The 18,060-nt window shown below is 42.2% G+C and overlaps 1 protein-coding gene across 8 annotated transcripts in view; it reads left to right on the top strand.

The window, feature by feature from the left end:
* BPTF (bromodomain PHD finger transcription factor) overlaps positions 1-18,060 on the top strand; it is a gene marked incomplete at its 3' end in the record, with an annotated part of 93,362 nt that overhangs the window by 20,310 nt on the left and 54,992 nt on the right. For 7 of the 8 annotated variants that reach the window (XM_081934395.1, XM_081934393.1, XM_081934390.1 and 4 more), the window contains exons 3-10: positions 1,694-1,917; positions 6,222-6,422; positions 6,803-6,988; positions 8,169-8,342; positions 8,462-8,637; positions 10,177-10,532; positions 11,010-11,141; positions 11,254-11,383. In XM_081934395.1, the coding sequence (XP_081790521.1) occupies positions 1,694-1,917; positions 6,222-6,422; positions 6,803-6,988; positions 8,169-8,342; positions 8,462-8,637; positions 10,177-10,532; positions 11,010-11,141; positions 11,254-11,383 (1,579 nt within the window). The remainder of the gene's footprint in view (positions 1-1,693; positions 1,918-6,221; positions 6,423-6,802; positions 6,989-8,168; positions 8,343-8,461; positions 8,638-10,176; positions 10,533-11,009; positions 11,142-11,253; positions 11,384-18,060) is intronic. The other variant, XM_081934389.1, reaches the window with a different exon arrangement.

Genomic DNA, 18,060 nt, shown 5'->3' with positions numbered 1-18,060 from the left:
GAGGTCCTTGCCACTAGCATTGATGATGCTACCTAGTTTGGGTAGTGAAATGTCCACAGGAAAACAACAAAGCTCAGAGAGAACCAAGAACCTGTCAGAGTTTGTTGCAAAAATCAAATCCAGAAAGCACACACAGATGACTGATTTAGCATGATTCATTAACTTCTTTATATACATAATAACACATGAATAAATGTACAATACCAACATCAGATTCTTCCAATGTGGTAGAGAGGAGAGATTGGTTTCCAGTTTCAATTCAGAGAGCAGACTAGATTAATTCTCTTGCTGACTCAGAGCTGCATAGATAAGCCACGCCCAGGCTCCAGGTCGTCTGGCTTGGCTCTCAGTCATCAAATAGTTCTCATTGGTTGATCCAGTTGCCATGCCTATACATTGGCTGACCTCGTTACTATGTCCTATTACAGCCAGTCCCCAATGGCTGACCTGTTGCTATGTCCTATTCGAGTTTATGAATATTCTGACAGAACCTCTCATTTCAACTCTAAGCTACAAATATACTCCTTTATTCGCATCTATATAAAACCTCTCATGTCTGTAACTTTAATTGGGCAAAACAGTGCATCATAGGGCAAAGCTTTTTTAATCAAGGTATTTTTAAATGGGCTAACTTACATAATGCATCAAAAACTATGACTCCAATAGAATTAAAATGTGGCAAATTTTATAAAACATTTTAGGACATGAACTTGTCAGAAATCATTTTATGACATTACTGTGGTCAACTCTTATTATTTGAGACTGTTATACTGTTCAACATGAACTATTTCAAGGCAAAAACATTTCTGAATATGTCCCTGAATTTTGGGGAACTTTTCCAGTGAAGGAAGTTAGAAGTTCTGCCATAGTTGAAGGCATTAAGGAATCTGGTAAGGAAATATCTCTGAAACAATAATCCAAGGGATCAGAGATTGTCTAGTTTTACATAAGAGTGATGGTTCCATTTCATTTTGATTTTAAGACTCTTCTTTGCCTTTTTAGTAAACTATTTTATTCTCTGCAGAATGTTATTAGGTATAGTTTAATAATGTCTGTAGAAGAACAGAATACAGATAATCTGTGACTTACAACCACAATTGAACTCAGAATTTATGTTGCTAAGTGAGAAATTTATTAAGTGAGTTATATCCCATTTACAACTTTTCTTGCCACATTTGTTAAGTGAATCACTGCAATTGTTAAATTAGTAACACAGTTGCTAAGGGAATCTGGCTTCCCCATTGACTTTGCTTGTCAGAAGGTCGCAAAAGTAGATCACTGCAACCGTAAATATGAACCAGTTGTCAAGTATCTGAATGTAACCCATGTGACCAAGCGGATGCTGCAAGGGTCATAAGTGTGAAAAATGATTATAAGTCACTTTTTTCAGTACCATTGTAACTTTGAACGGTCACTAAACAAACTATTGTACGTCGAGGACTACTATATTACATTGTAATTGAGGTGACCTCATCTATACCCAAATATTAATTTGTACATAATGTTGTTTGTAATGCCTTTACTGTTTTTGTTCAGTGCTATGTTGACATGAATAGGAAAAAAATAATTCCTAGCAGTGGGATAATTTTTAAGGTTTCCCTTCCGGGTGTGTGTGTCTGTGCATTTCATTCATTTATTTATTCATTCATTCATTCCTCACATCTCATAAACAATTTTTCTCATACTGTCACAGAGAGGAAGATTCAGAATGTGAAAAGCATAAGAGAATCTGGTACTATAGCACAAAAGTCCAGCTGGCAGAATTAACTGAATGCCTAGACAAAGATTATTGGGAAGCTGATATCTGCAAAACTCTGGAAGAAATGCATGAAGAAATTCATCGGCACATGGACATAACAGAAGACCTTACTAATAAAGCACGTGGCAGCAACAAGTCTTTTCTCGCAGCAGCAAATGGTAAGAACCAATTAATCTTACCTTTTTAATTACTGATAAACGCATGTTGATTGTGTTGACTCATATTCCCAAAAAATAGAATTGTGAGAAAGACATATTAACGCAAAAGGGTAGGATAAAAAGGCACAGCCATTTGGAAAGAGGATCCTCGAAATATTTGAGAAAGCAGTATTTATTTGCAAAGCCTAATAATTGTTGGATCCCAGAATACTCAAAAAAGTGTGCAAATACAGCTGAGATAAGTAACTTGCAGTGAACCTAGCTAAAGCAAAGGATTTCATCTGCAGAATGAATTAGACATGCAATAAATGTTGCTTAAGTGTATTTGGTGACTATTATTCCATTTGTTTGAGAGAGAAAGAAAAAGGACATTATTTGTTAAAATGAAGCCCAAATTCTGTTAGATTTATATTTGGAAAAGCTAGTTTGCTAATAGCAGCTTTTAATGACATTTGAGAAGATTCCATTAAATCTTAAGTGCCATTGTAGAACTTTTGAGGAATGACAAAAATATGATATGTATGTATATGTATATGATGAAATCACCTCTGGCTCACAAAAGGATTGCTCCTTTAATAGAATGTGCTAGTCATTCTGTTACCAGAGCCCTGACTTGGGGCTATCATATATCTCCTTCAAATAGTGATTCATGTTTTCTTGATTTCAAACACACACACACATACCCCCAATTTTTGAAAACCAAGACAGATAATTAAGATGTAATTCACTGCATCTCTATATATATTACAGGTTAATGATTACATTTTAAACACTCAGATCCTAATAAGATGTGATACACTAAAAAGGCGTTTGTCTGAGTATAGTCCTTTTTCTGCTCCCCACCTATATGCTACGTAGATGAAAAACCAAGAAGCCACAGTTAAGCATAGCACAAACAGGAAATACAGTTAATAACTTTTAAGCAAGCCAGGTCTATTTGCAATCTGTTGAACCATTGTTTTAGAGATAAGACATAGGAAACTGGTTTATTGTGTCTGGCTTATTTCCACATTTATGGGATTAAGTGAACAAAATGACAGCTAATTGCAATTTGCTGAACACAACAAAAGTGATTTTTTTAAAATAAATTTAGAATAACTGAATGAAAATAATTGGGGGGGGGGGGTGAAAACTTCCTGTGGCATAGGTATAATGTGTATGTTGGCATTATTATTCAATAGAGAATGTATGCAACCTCATATCAATAATGGTCATTATCTCTCTGGGGAAGCCAGCAGAGAAAGATTGCAGATGGCAATCAAATGATTGCAAGGCACTTGGCAACCAGTTGTACATGCCAAAAGATTGCCATATGTCCGGATTGCAATCAGATGACTGGTAGTGGAGGGGAAACACTGCAGTGGCAATACCTTCAGGGAATGGTCGTAAGTCCATTCATCGTTGTTACTCTGAACAGTCACTGAACAAATGATCATAAATCAAGAACCACCTATAACTTTTTTAGGTGATCTTGGTGATGGGGTTCGTCAAGGCAACTTTTGGTTGGTCTTCATTTCTCATTTGGATACTGTTTATTGTAATGTGCCATTTAAAGAATGACTGGTGTCGTATTTCTAGCCATTGGCTAACTTAGTTTTTCAAACTAATGTATTGTTTTATTTAAAAAAATGTTAGTGAGTTAGAATGGTGAACATTTGTATTTCCTACCGTGTTTCCCTGAAAAAAAGACCTATCCCAAAAATAAACCCTAAGTTGATTTTTACACATGCAACTAATATAAGCCACACACACACACACACACACACACACAAACCAAAATAAGGTAATTGACCCCGCCCTGGGGTGCACGGGGTGGGGTGAGGTGCATGAGTAAAAATTAAGTTAGGGTGGGGTTGGGGATGGAGCTGCCCTACTACTTACGTTTGGACAGTTGCAGCCAGACCTGGCACACCTCAACACCTGCCTTGCTAGCTGATCGATCTGGATGCTCTGTTAGCGATGCTGGATCGATCGGAGCTCTATTATTTGCTGCAGAGGCCTTCAGGAAAGCCTTGCCAGCCGCAGAAGAAGTTCCTGAAGGCCTCTGACAGTGAAAGGGAGGCCGGGGGCAACACACACAAGTGAGGTGAGTCAGTGGAAGACACCCCTCCGAAAATAAGACCTGGTGCCTTTTTTTCGGTGACAAAAAAAATTATAAGACCAGGTCTTATTTTCAGGGAAACACGGTAATAATAATTGCCTTTGACTCTCTGAAATCTTATTAGAATGGATTTTTCTTCAGATTGTTAGGTTACTAGCTGTATATAGTCTTAACAACTATAACAGGTATCTCTATCTGAGTTCTGCTTTGCAATTACCAACCTATTTCTTTTGACCTGATAGTGTATTTCTTTAATAGATTTGTTTTTATTTGTTTGAACCAGATTTATAGTTTAAGGGCCCTCATTTAGTTCTGATGTTTTTCAGATATTACAGTGAATAAACACACCGGGAATGGAGTGGATTAAATTAATTATCTTTCCTCTTGGGGAAACTCTTAGCTGAAGGTTCATTTAACCCCACTGTCCCATCTAATTTTCAGTTAGGGTAGAGATTTCCTTGTGTATCTAAGAGAAGATACCCAGGTTTTTAGGGCCCTGTGAAAGGCTAACAGGATTGGCAGGGTTATGCTGCCAATTGGTATTCCAGTTTCTGATTTGTTTATGGTCCTTAAAATCATTTCTGCATATAAATAGCATAAGAAATGACAATTGAATTATGCCACACACTTTTTCCAGTCTACAACCAGTTTACAGAATATCTCTACATTCAATACCATCAAAGGCTTTACAGTAGTACAGACATGCTTCCTTTTGAAATGTCCAAGTTCTATTGAACATTTGCAGTGTGATCTCAAGGGCCTCTAAAATCACCGGAATCCCATTTTGCATGACGGAACCCAGTTATATGATTTTCCACAACATCTAACATCAGGACTTTCATGCATTGCTTGGAGCAGGCTCATATGTCACCCGTCTTTGGGATTGGGATGAACACTGACATTTTCCAGTCTTTCAGCCATTTACTGATATCCCACTTTTTTGACATAGTTTTAAAGTTGCTGCTGTGAATATGATGATACCAATGCCATCAATTCCAGGCCTTTTCATTTTTGACAGATGTTTCAGTGTCCATATTATCCTCACCTTCCGGTACACTGGGCTCTGCTTCAAATTTCTGCTTGTTAAAGAACATTAGTAGCCATATACAATTCCTCAGTCTGTTCCTTCCATCTATTTTTCATTTGATTCTGATTTTTCACTTCCTTCCCATCTCTGCCTCTTTGTTCCTTTATGTAGAGTGAATAATGTCTGGATTTTCTTTATTAAGACAAAAAGATCTCTGGTATGTCCTTTTTCATTTCTATCTTCCATTTCTATGGATACCACATTCCGGTAATTTTCTTCGGTTTCTTTTTCTAGCATTATATTAAAATCTTTTATTTATTTATCTGTCTTGCTTTATCTCTTTTACCAATGGTTTTAGCTTTACTACTCTGTTCGGCAATTTGAATTGTTTTTCTCTGAAAACAATTTGCCTTCATGTTGGGAGGGGGGGGTTGGATTGGATAAATCATATTTCCTGGATGTTCATGTACAGTTTCAAGGTAAATTTGAGACCGATTTTGATATAGGTCATCCATGATTAAAAGGTACGGTTTGCATCAGCCTAAATTTTATGAGAGCGATCTCTTCTTCCCATTTCGATTAAATAAACCATGTAGTGGTGATCCTCAGCTGGTTTTCTTGACAGAAGCGCATCAAGTGGTCACCTGCCTCATTCTTTTCTCCTAAAATAAATCTACTGAGAGTTTCCACTTCTTTGTCTCCAGTGTTCAGATTGAAATCTCCCACGTTACATTCTTTTTGCATTTGCATTAGTTATTTCTTGAATGTCAGCATACAACTCTTATTATTTTTCTTCAGATATTCTGTATCTATTATTGTTGCATAAATATAGAAAGTGACAGGTATTCCTTGAGTTACGACCATAATTGGGACCAGAATTTCACTTATAAACTATTGCAATTATAAGTTTGAGGCACCATATGACTGGAACTGATATTTCTGAAAAAGCCACCCCATTTTAAAAAAAGGTAGAAAAAGTTAATGATGTGCACAATGCTGCATAATTACCAACTGTCAGTTGTACTCAGTTCATTTTCACGTATAGATCTGCCACATATATACTTCTGTGTCTTGAAAGGCTGTCATGGTGCATTACCAAAGTAGAACATATCAACGGTACTCTTATACTTGAAAAAGTTGGCCTTGATTCATCTTCTACCCCCATATTTGCTTTAGAAGAAATTATGGAAGCAGTCAGAGGCAGAAAAGGGGAACTATTAGAGGACAGAAGCTCAGTTGTTGATGAAGAAAAAGCTACGGTTGAAAATAAAGAGTGCCCAGATACTGAGAATGGAAAAGAAGACCTTTCAAACCAACAGATGGAAGTCAACAAGGAAATAGTAGCAGAGGAAAATTCTGAAAAAGGAGGAAAGGAAGGTAATAGTGATACGCCTGCTTAGTTAAAGTATTTGTTTTAGTAGCAATGCTGATACATTTTAAACATTTTAAACTTTATAATCAATACAGCTATTTTTTCACTGAAGAATCAGGTGTAATTCTCCAGTGATGGTATTCAGGACAGATGATACTAGCAGATTTTTATGAATTTATTTTCAGTTCAAGTTCAATTAACATTGTTCACCACCATTGAGTTATTTAGAAAAATAATAAAGATGGGATATAAATTAAAAAAAAGATTGTTAAATCAATATTAAGTCCTTTTTTAGGAGAGGGGGCGGTCTAGAAATGCGAAGAATAAATAAATAAAATAAATAAATTAAAAACGCTTATGAACTTTTATCATGTGTTTCTTACAGAATCATCAGATGTGTGTGAGGAAAACAATTCTGGACTATCACTTGCTGAAAGCAGCATCCCAAATGTTTCTGCAGAAGAGGCTGATCCTTCTGAAGGGAAGAACACAGTAGGATGCGATTCAGAAATTTCTGATGATAATAAGGCAGACAAAAACATAGTGTCAGAAGTTCTTAAGGATATTTCAGGTACATAAATGGTTTTGTTTTTTGTGTCTTGAATTGAATGAATAGTTTCCTAAAGTTAAACGTTGTTTATTTTTCTTTATCACGGTATAGTTATTAAGTTTAGAGTTTATTGAGCTCTGGTGGCGCAGTGGTTAGAATGCAGTATTGCAGGCTAATTCTGCCAACTGCCAACAGTTTGATTCTCACCAGGCTCAAGGTTGACTCAGCCTTCCATCCTTTCGAGGTTGTTAAAATGAGGACCCAGATTGTTGGGGGCAATATGCTTGCTCTGTAAACTGCTTAGAGAGGGCTGTAAAGCACTATGGAGCAGTATATAAGTTTAAATGCTGTTGCTATTGTTGGAGTTATGATTGATAATATATTTGTTTTTTCACAGTTTTACTTTCCATAAGATACACCGTTTGATTTAGTGGTTAAAGGAACCAGGTTAGAAACCAGGAGACTGTGATTTCTAGATCTGTCTTAGGTATTTTGTGACTCAAATCAGTCATTCTTTTTCTGCCTTAGGAAGAAGTTCCAAAAATATTAGCTAAAAAACCTACAGGAACCTATCCAGGCAGTTACCAAGAATCAGGACTGACTCAACAGCACAAATTTAGTTTACATAAACTGGTGCAAAATTAATAAACATTGGTTAAATATGTTTAATGAACATCTTTCACATTATTGTATTTGCTAGTTATACCAACTGATAGTATAATGATACTAACTGATTGTTTAATGCTGGTATTTATAATAAAATATAAATGACATGATTTGGATTTTAAAATCCAAAATCTTGCTATCTTGTACTAACAAGAATTGTGGATTAAAACTTCCTAGTTTATTAATTACAAAATGCCCAAATTCCTCCAGTTTCATAACCACCTCTTAACTATATTTAATATTATGACATCAATTTCAAATAGTGGCTTGTCAACATGGTTTCTTGAAATAAACTCTAATTAATATTAAGTACATTGTGAGTAGACAGTTGTCTTCCCTTATAACTTTCCTCATCCATCTGCCCCCCCCCCCCCCCCAGTTCCAGTCTAAAATAATATAGATATTTATCTATCAGGTATACGAGACTTATGTACCTTTCTGATTTCAGATGTTAATGTTCTGTATTGGAAGTGTTCTTCAGGTGAATACTACGTACCTAAATTGGCTATTTCTTTTCTTTTCTTTTTTTGGATAGATGAAACAACTAAGGCAGTTCCCAATCTGAACATTGATTTATCTGCTGAAGCACTTTTGTCAGACCCAGAAAACAGCAGTAGCAATGAACCAAATTCTATGCAGAGTGAATCTGCAAAGAATTCTGATGAAGTGGAAATCACTGAAGGAGGTTCTCAGAACTCAGACGATTTAGGTACAGATAATGCTTAATAATCACAAGAATGTACTAAATGCTAATTTTTAGTGTAAACTGGCTGTGCTCATTTGCTTTACTTGCATATTCCTATTTAAATCTTTTTTTTTCTCTGATAGGTGATAAATCTAATGGTGAGAGAAGTGACTCTCCAAACAGTGGAATAGGCACTCCAGGTTCAACGCGAATGGTCACTAGGTTACGAAATCCAGATAGCAAACTCAGTCAGCTGAAAAGTCAGCAGGTTGCTGCTGCAGCACATGAAGCAAATAAGCTTTTTAAAGAAGGCAAAGAGGTTTGTGTTAGTGCTGAAAAATTAAAAATGTTCTGATTCATTGAAATGCCAAAATAATAAGCGTTACAAACAAAATCAGAAACAAATATGCATGGAAATGCCAGCAATGAAGGCATCAATAGCTATGCACATATGTATACATGTGTATTATTATTATTATTATTATTATTATTATTATTATTATTATTATTATTATTATTATTATTATTATTATTACTGTGTTTCCCCAAAAATACGACCTTTCCTGAAACTGACACCTTGCCACATTTTTCGCGTGGGCAAAAATATAAGCCCCCACCCTGAAAATAAGCCCTGTTGACACCCCCCTCCTCCAGCGAGTCAGAGCACTGCTCACCGACCTAGCGGTATCCCGAAGCCACCAAGCCACGGGAGCTTGGGGGGGGGGGCGCGGAAGAAAGGCACTCATGTTGCTTGGCACCTTCGGGATACTGCTAGGTTGGGGAGTGGTGTTCTGCCTGGCCGGAGGGGAGAGTTGCCGGGCAGCTGCTCCCTTGCGAGCGGGCTCCCGAATAGCTGGGCACAGCCTCAAGGGCAAAGCAGCCATGAAGTGACCACGCTCATGAGCAGCCGCCTGGCAAACCCCTTCTCGAGCCAGGCAGAGCGCCATTCGCTGACCTGGGAGTATCCCTAATGTGCTAAGCTGCAGGAGCTGGGGAGCGGGCAGTGCTCCATGTGGATTGGCGCCTTAGGGATACCCCCTCAGTCACCGAATGGCACTCTGCCCAGCTGGAGAGGGGGTTTGCCGGGCGGCTGCTCATGAGCATGGTCACCTCATGGCTGCTTCGCCCCTGAGGCTTTGCCCGGCTCTTAGGGAGCCAGTTCGCAAGGGAGCAGCTGCCCGGCAACCCCAAAACAATAAGCCCTCCCCCTATAATAAGCCCAACACCATATTTCGTGGGGCAAAAGAAAATAAGACCCTGTCTAATTTTCGGGGAAACACGATATTATTATTATTGTATGCTTCTGAATCTGGAATGATACTTGTTTTCCTAAACATATGCTTTCAGTTTCTTTGTTCTGGAATTTAAAAATTCTGTGCTAGTATCAGAGATCATGAATCATGCTTATGTTCTTTTGGTCAAAAATGTTAATGGAATGCAAGCCTAGCTTATTATTGAGGTTTGTTTATGTGTTTATTTATTACCACTATACTTGCATTGTTGAATTCCAGAAAGATTTTAAGTGTTACAAATAATAGAGAAATAAAAGAAAAAGAAAAACAGAACATCCCTTTCAAAAGAGATAATGGTAAACCTGGCAATAGAAATAAGTCTATAGAAATTAACTTTTGGTTTAAAAGCAATATCTCCCATGGTATGTAGGAGACTAACTATTATATGACACAAACCCTATGGTCATATACATGCCATAGTAAACATTATTGCTCATTCTTAACATAGTAGTTCTTAAAGGCTGTAGAATTTTGCCTCTTGTTTAAAACTTTAAGATTTAAGGTTTTTTTAAAAAAAAGTTATTAAGTTTTGTTGCTTTTGTTTGTTTTGTTTTGACTTCAATAAGGTGCTTGTGGTTAATTCTCAAGGGGAAATTTCCCGAATGAATACCAAGAAGGAAATAGTAATGAAAGCAGGCATCAGCAATTATTTTAAGCTGGGTCAAGAAGGGAAGTATCGTGTCTACCATAATCAATATGCTACCAATTCTTTTGCTCTGAATAAACATCAACACCGAGAAGACCATGACAAAAGACGTCACCTTTCTCACAAGTTTTGTCTAAGTCCTGCTGGAGAGTTCAAATGGAATGGTTCTGTCCATGGGTCAAAAGTTCTCACAATATCTACACTAAGATTAACAATCATTCAGCTAGAGAATAACATCCCCTCCTCATTCCTCCATCCCAACTGGGCTTCGCACAGGTAAAGACATCTATGATTTTCATAGGCATATTGGGCATAGGAGCATTAAATTATGGGAAAACACACCAGAGTGGAGCTTTTTATTGAACATTCAACACTGGAGAAATAAAGAAAAAAAAAACAAAGGACTAAAAATAAGATAAACATAAAAATAATAGGTAGTTGCTTCTGTTGCAAAGAGGAGAACAGATATAGAAAAGACATTGCAAAGTGGGGGGACATTAAGAAGATTTGAATGAAAATAACATCAGATTTTATATTTTATCATACTATAGATATACGCCAATAGACCCAGGATTGAGGTTGAAGATAGGGTTAAGTTATACCATCACTTCAAGGTTGTTGCTTTTTGCTTTTTTTTTTTTTTTGCATCAGTGTGGCTGTTGCTTGCTATTTTATTGTTTTTATTTTACTGTTGAAGATGGGCCTAGTGAACACAATCTACTTACTGTGTTTCATATTTTTGTCAAATCGCAGATCTAATTGGATCAAAGCTGTCCAGATGTGCAGCAAACCTAGAGAATTTGCATTGGCTCTGGCTATATTGGAATGCGCAATTAAACCAGTTGTTATGCTGCCCATTTGGAGGGAGTCCTTGGGTCACACCAGGTAATACATTTGAGTGTCTATAAAAGCAGTTCCCATAATCGCTCCCAGAGTACTTGACAATGCTAGGCTAGCTTCATACTTTAAATGCTCTTATGTGTATCTTACCAATCAGGTTACGCAGAATGACAGCGATTGAAAGGGAAGAAAAAGAGAAGGCCAAAAAAAAGGAGAGAAAACAAGAGGAAGAAGAAACCATGCAACAAGCAACTTGGGTGAAATATACCTTTCCTATCAAGCACCAGGTATTCTACATAACATTATTCTCTCTCTCTCTTTTTAAACTAACTTATTTTAGCAGATTGCTACACTTTGAGTAAATGTAAAAAGCTGTGAATATTAATGGAATGAAATAATTGCAGTAATACAATAAACAAAAAAAGAAGGGACCTGAATGAATTTGGAGTGCTGCTGTAATCATATCTCACTCCATTAGGGATGTAATCTTGCTCATTTGATCACCAAACATATTTGATATTGAATGTGGTTAGAGTTAATTAAGGGAAATTCTTAGATGGACCCTTTTTCTTCTCCCCCAGTGAATTCTGAGTGGAGGTCAATTTCTTAAGGAGTCCAGCTGGGAATGGCAAACCTATATCCCCAAAAGAGTGTGTGTGATCTTTTTCTCTCTTACTCTGGTAAGCATGGTACGTAGATGGTTATTAAACAGCTGAGAAGATCACAGAATTAAAACGCACTGACTTTTCACTTAGCACGTGGAAATTCTAACAACCAGAATCTGAGCAAGAGGGAAAAGCAAATTATTGAATAAAATTGCTCCTCTTTTACTTTCAAGAACCCTTTTGCAAAGCTTGTGAAAACAGGTACACTCTGAGTTTTGTGGGAATAGGGAAAAACAGGCAGTTCTGACAGACCGTGCATTCATGTGTGATGAGTGAAAGGATTATATCCCAAACCACTGGTATTTGCAAGGGGTGTGACCAGAGAGCTGATTGTTAACCATTATGGGTGACTTTTACATCAACAGGTAAAACTCTACCATTATGACCTGAATTTGTGCCTGAAAAGCACTCAGAAGTGCAACCCTAAATTTTAAAAATTAGAAAATGGGTGCAATGAGTCAGCATACCCAGTTGAAAAGAGAGGGCAAAGGTTTCTTAGATCAAAGAAAGGTGACACCACAAGAGTTGACAAAGGATGCAGCTGTTCATAAGGAAGTGAATCAAACAAAAAAAAAAATAAGGCCCAGTGGACAAAATTGACAACCAAAACCAAATGTGAAGGGACTTCCTGAGAGGCAAATGATGCATCAATAAAAATATACATTCCAAATCATGTGAAGTAATATTTGTACCGGATACTCAGACACTTTCCTTAACTGTTTTATCTAATCCTGGGAATCAAACAGTAATTTTAAAAAATTCAGGTAAACTGAAGCAAATTCCAAGAAGGACAATAAAAACGATCCAGAATGAAAAAAAATCTTGTGAAGAGAGATGTGAAGAAATTAGAATCTTTCTAGGGTGCTGCTCTGGAGAGTCCAAGCAATGGCTAAATAAAGCCAATTTGCCCAGAACTGAGTTGAAACTTTAAGCCACGCCTCTGGTGCTGACCATCTTCAGTTTTTTTCAATTCAGCTATTCCAGTGGACGCGCTTCGAGTTTCTCTTCAATTCTACAGATTACTTGGACTCTCCTAGATTTAAAAGTAGGAAATATTCCTTTAATTGTGTCCATTACGAGCAGGCTTGGTGAGAGAAAAATTCCCTTTCCCTTAATTGGCTATTTGCTCACCTCTTGGTCCTCCTGGTGTCCTGGGCTCGCTCGGGCACCGTAGGGCTACAGATAGCTGTCGTGGGAGGCCCGTGGGTCAGAGTGCCAGCACCATCGCAGCAGCACCGCTACGGTAGGGATCCCTGCTGAAGGTTCCGTTGCCGCCGACCGCACTTTGAAGAAGCCGGCGTTCGGCGCGGCTCTTCAGGGCTTCTATCTAGTCCTGGTGGCCATTTTAGGCTGCATAACTGGTGCGGTGGCAGTTCTGGCCGCCATTTTGTTTAGCCATTTTCGCTTTCTGAGCACATTGCTGCAGCTGCCTGGTTGTCTGACTCACTGCAGGTCGCCGCATGGAGGCTCTTTGTCCGGTTTTCGCGGGTGATTTGACTCCTTGCAAAACTATCAGCTTGGTGCGGCAAGGGATTGTGGCTCACCTAGGTCGCCTTCCATTACCTGATCTGCCAGGTGCTGGGAGCTATTATCGCTCGCATCAGAATCTTGCTTGGCTGGATCTGATCTCAGTGGCCTTCTGTGTCTCTCTTCTGAGCGCTTGGGTCCACGGTCTGTAACTGTGAAGGTGGTGAATGGAGAGTCCCTGCCTGTTTCATTTAGACCCCAACCTTTCAGCCATGGCAGATCAGATCCCTGAGAATTCAGAGCAGCTTGGGCCCTCTTCCAGAGCATTCTCCAGGCAAGCTGGCAAGACTGCCCGGGAGGCCATCAGGGGCAGCAAAACCTATTCTAGGCCAGGACCCAAGCAGGGATCAGGCCCAGATAGGGATGCCATCCGTCGCCAGAAGGCCTTAGAGAAGCACTTTTCCAAGGCTCAGCAGCAGGCCCAAACCTCCTAGTCGGTGTCTCCAGTGGAGCCCTCCATGGGGGTTCAGCCAGAACAGGGGCAACCCATTTCCGATAATGATGAGGAAAGTCAGGAGTTCTCTCCCACTGCTTCCCTTGCCATTGGCAGCTTCTCCAGACCCCTCATTGGCTGACCAGGCCGACCTCTTCGCCTGCCCATCAGACCTGGAGGAAGGACCAGTTCCCGTGGGTCCCTTAGTGCCCGGCTGTCCGACCCACTCCAGGGGTTTGTCCTGTCGAGGACCAGGGCCCTAACCTTTCAGCAGAGATGCAAGATGTCATTACCAGGGCTATATCCCAGGGCATAGAGGCGGGCATGCTGCAGCGGGGCAAGCGCTCGCGCAGGACCCGACATCTCCAGCCCCAAGATACCCCTTGTGAGGCGTCTTTGACCCAGACTTCTCAGTCTCCATATTCCTCCCTGGCCAGCAAGGATTCCGACTGGGAGGAGGAGGACATCCTACCTAGGCCAGAACCTGAGTTTTCAGGGGACGAAGGTGTTGCCTCCAAAAAGCCTGTCTTTTCAGGTTTGTTTAAGCTTGCCAACTTCAAGACTATTTTGAATAAGGCAAAAGACTCGACCTGCTTGGGGTCTACCCGTTCAGATCAGGCAAATACTGAACCGGATGACCTGTCTGGAGATCTCTTTGAGGAGTCTGTGTCGGCCCAAGAGACAGTGCCAGTTCCCAAACTTTTTCTGAATCTGGTGCAAAAGCAATGGGCGCAACCGGCCACCCTTGCTACTCCCAGTGGTACCGTGTTTCCCCAAAAATAAGACATGCCCTGCTAATAAGCCCAATCGGGCTTTTCAGAGCATGTGCCATAATAAGCCCTCCCCTGAAAATAAGCCCGCCCCCAACTATTTAAGCGCATGCGCAACCGGTCCCCGCCATTAATACTGTACCACCTACCGGTACAGCTTGCGGGGCAAAAAGGGCTCGCCACAAAAACAGCGGCAGGCGAAGCAAAATGCTTCTACCTCCCGCCCTTTCCTCCCACACAAAAAGAGCCTGCCGCAAAAACCACGGCAGGTGAAGCAAAGTGCTGCCACACAAACACCGCCCTTCCCTCCTGCTCAAAAAGAGCCAGCTGCAAAAACAACGGCAGGCCAGCAATGTGATCACCCCTTCCTGCCTGTTCCTTCTTGCGCAAAAAAACACTGCCCACCCCAATGGTAAAGGCAGCCTGCCTGGTTCCCTTCCTCGCATTCCTCGCCATTGTGCTCAGGGAAACAGCTGGTAAAAAAAAAAAGCCTTCTCGCAAGTTCAATCAAACATCTTGAAATCACGAGAAGGTTTTTGTTTTTTTTAACCAGTGGCTTCCCTGAACACAATGGCGAGGAACGTGACAGAGCTGGAAAGGTAAGAGGCGTGCCTCGCAACCCAACACCGCCCACCTTGCCCCAGTGGTAAAGGCAGCCTGCCTGGTTCCCTTCCCCGCCGTCCCTTTAGCGAGTGGTGGCAGGTGTGGAGGGGAGAAACAAGACACGTGTCCTAGCACTACCAGAGTCTGACAGCTCCGCTGCGTTCCTCGCCCTTTCGCCCATTGAATCCCCTTGTAAAAAAAATCTCGTGAGTTGAACTCATTAGGTTTTTTTTACAAGGGGATTCAATGGGCGAAAGGGCGAGGAACGCGACGGAGGTGGAAAGGTAAGAGGCGCACCTCACTTCTCCCCCCCACCTGCCACCCCTCGCTAAAGGGACGGCGGGGAAGGGAACCAGGCTGGCTGCCTTTACCATTGGGGGGCAAGGTGGGTGGTGTTGGGCTGCGAGGCGCGCCTCTTAACTTTCCAGCTTCGTCACATTCCTCGCCCTTTCGCCCATTGAATCCCCTTGTAAAAAAAACCTCGCGAGATGAAACACGGTAATGATAAAAAGTTGTACATGGTAGATGCCAGTCTGGAAGACTTGCTTAAATTGCCTCCCATTGATCCTCCTGTGGCAGCAGTTACCTCATCCTCTGTGCTGCCCCCTGATCTCCTGGAAAGGCAGAGGACAAGAAAACAAAACGCCTGCCATAAAACTCATCAGGCGGCTGCTTGGGTGATTAAAACGTCCGCCTCTGTGTCCTTCCTTTCTAGGGCCACCCTTCTCTGGTTGAGACAATTGCTCACCAAACTTCCAGCCGGAGATACCAAATTAAGGCAGGATGTCAATAAAATTGTGGCGGCTACTGAGTATGCCGCCGACGCCACCCTGTGCACTGCCAAGTTTGCATCCAGGGCCTTGGCGTCCAATGTCACTATAGTTCAGCCTGTCATCGGCCCCCAGGATGTTTACAAAGAACCTTGCAGCAGTGGCAGCCTTCCTCAGATATCGTCCAGAGCGGCTTCATTGCTACCTAGACTACGTCCTCATCCAATCGTCATCACCACAGCAGACGACTGAAAACCTGAGGTACACAATGAAGGTCCTTCAGGACCACGGCTTCTCCGTTAATTTTGGAGAAAAGTCATCTTCAACCAACGACCAGGTTGCAGTACCTGGGTGCCATCATTGACACCGTCACCTGCCAGGTCTTCCTGTCCCCGGAGTGGGTAGCGATCCTCAAAAAACGCTGCGATCTCCTCACGCCAAGGTCGTGCAGTTGTCGCAACTCCTAGGGAAGATGATATCTTGCCTGTCCATCGTTCCGTGGGCAAGACTCCATTCTCGTCCCTTGCAGTGCTTCCTGCTGCCCTACCAGAGGGCCAACGAAAACAGCTCGACGAGGTTGGTGTTGGTCTCCCTGAAGACACGTCAATCTCTCAAGTGGTGGCTGTCTCTCACCCTGGTGAAGGGCACCCCGTTCAGGGAGCCAGCCGATCTCACCATCACGACAGATGTCAGCCTTTACGGCTGGGGAACCCACCTCCGCAATCAAATTGCGTAGGGCAGGTGGTCTTCAGCCAAGCCTCTCACAGCATCAATTGGCTAGAGCTGAGAGCAGTCAGGTTGGCCCTCATCCATTTCCACCACAGAACATCACGTGAGAGTGCTCACAGACAATATAGCGACAAAAGCGCACATCAACCACCAGGGGGGGCACTCGCTCCAGATCCCTGATGACAGAAGCCGACGCCCTGGGTCAGTGGGCGGAGAAACACCTCCAATCGATACTGGCAGAGCACATCTCTGGAGTAAGCAACATCCAGGCAGACTGGCTAAGCCGGACCATGGTCGACCACTCGGAGTGGTGACTACATCCGCAACTGTTCCACCGCCTGTCCCAGAGGTTCGGCCATCCTCTGGTCGACCTGTTCGCCACTCTGGCCAACACGCACCTTCCCAGGTTCTTCACGAGGTTTCACGATCCGCAAACCAAAGAAGTCAACGCCGTGCACTGCCTATGGCCGCGGGGACTGTTGTATGCGTTCCCGCCATTGCCTCTCCTTCCCAGAGTCGTCCGGAAGATCTTGTCGGAGGAAGCGGAGGTCTTGCTTGTGGCCCCATTCTGGCCCAGGAGGACCTGGTTTGCCGACCTGGTGAGTCTCTCCGTCGACCCTCCTTGGTGGATTCCCCCGCACGAGGTCTCTCTCAGCCATGGGGCGCTTCAACATCCCGAGCCCCAGTGGCTACAGCTGGCTGCCTGGCACTTGAGAGGGATCTCCGGAGCAGGGGCAGTCTCTCTACCAACCACACCATCCAGGCGGCCTTCCACGACCCGGATCTACGACGCCACCTGGAAGTCGTTCGATGCCTGGTGCACCTCTCATGACGTATCAGCGACTTCAGCTACGATTCCGATCATCTTGGACTTCTTGCAAGATGGACTTGACAAAGGCCTGGCGCCCAACACACTACGATGTCAGGTGGCTGCGATTTCCACGATACTTGCTCCTGATGAACACTCCTTCTTTGGACGTCATCCTACTATCTGTAGTTTTCTGAGGGGCGCAACCAATCTGAGGCCTCCGGTGGTCCACAGATATCCCTCATGGGACCTCAACGTAGTCCTTCGCGCCTTGATAGGTCTACCATTTGAACTGCTTTGGTCGGCCAGCCTTAAACATTTGACCTTTAAGACCGCCTTTTTAATTGCCATCACTTCTGCGCGGCGTATGTCAGAACTGGCAGCCCTATCGGTTCGGGAGGACTTGTGTTTGATACAACAGGACAGGGTGGCTCTGAGGCTGGACCCAACGTTCATCCCTAAGATCAACTCCTGGTTCCTCTGGGCCCAGAAGATCATTCTCCCGGATTTTTGTCCGCATCCCAGACACCCGAGGGAGAAGTGGTGGCACATGCTTGATGTCCATAGGACACTCCGCAAATACGTCAAGCACACCGCTGTGTTTCGGCGTTCCGAATCACTCTTTGTTTCTTTCCAACTAGCTTCCCAGGACCGCAAAG

Source organism: Natrix helvetica (genome assembly GCF_964273705.1).
Source record: "Natrix helvetica genome assembly, chromosome: 1".
NCBI classification, from domain to species: domain Eukaryota; kingdom Metazoa; phylum Chordata; class Lepidosauria; order Squamata; family Natricidae; genus Natrix; species Natrix helvetica.
The sequence above is the reverse complement of the archived record's forward strand: the minus strand, read 5'-3'. Positions and strand labels throughout refer to the sequence as shown.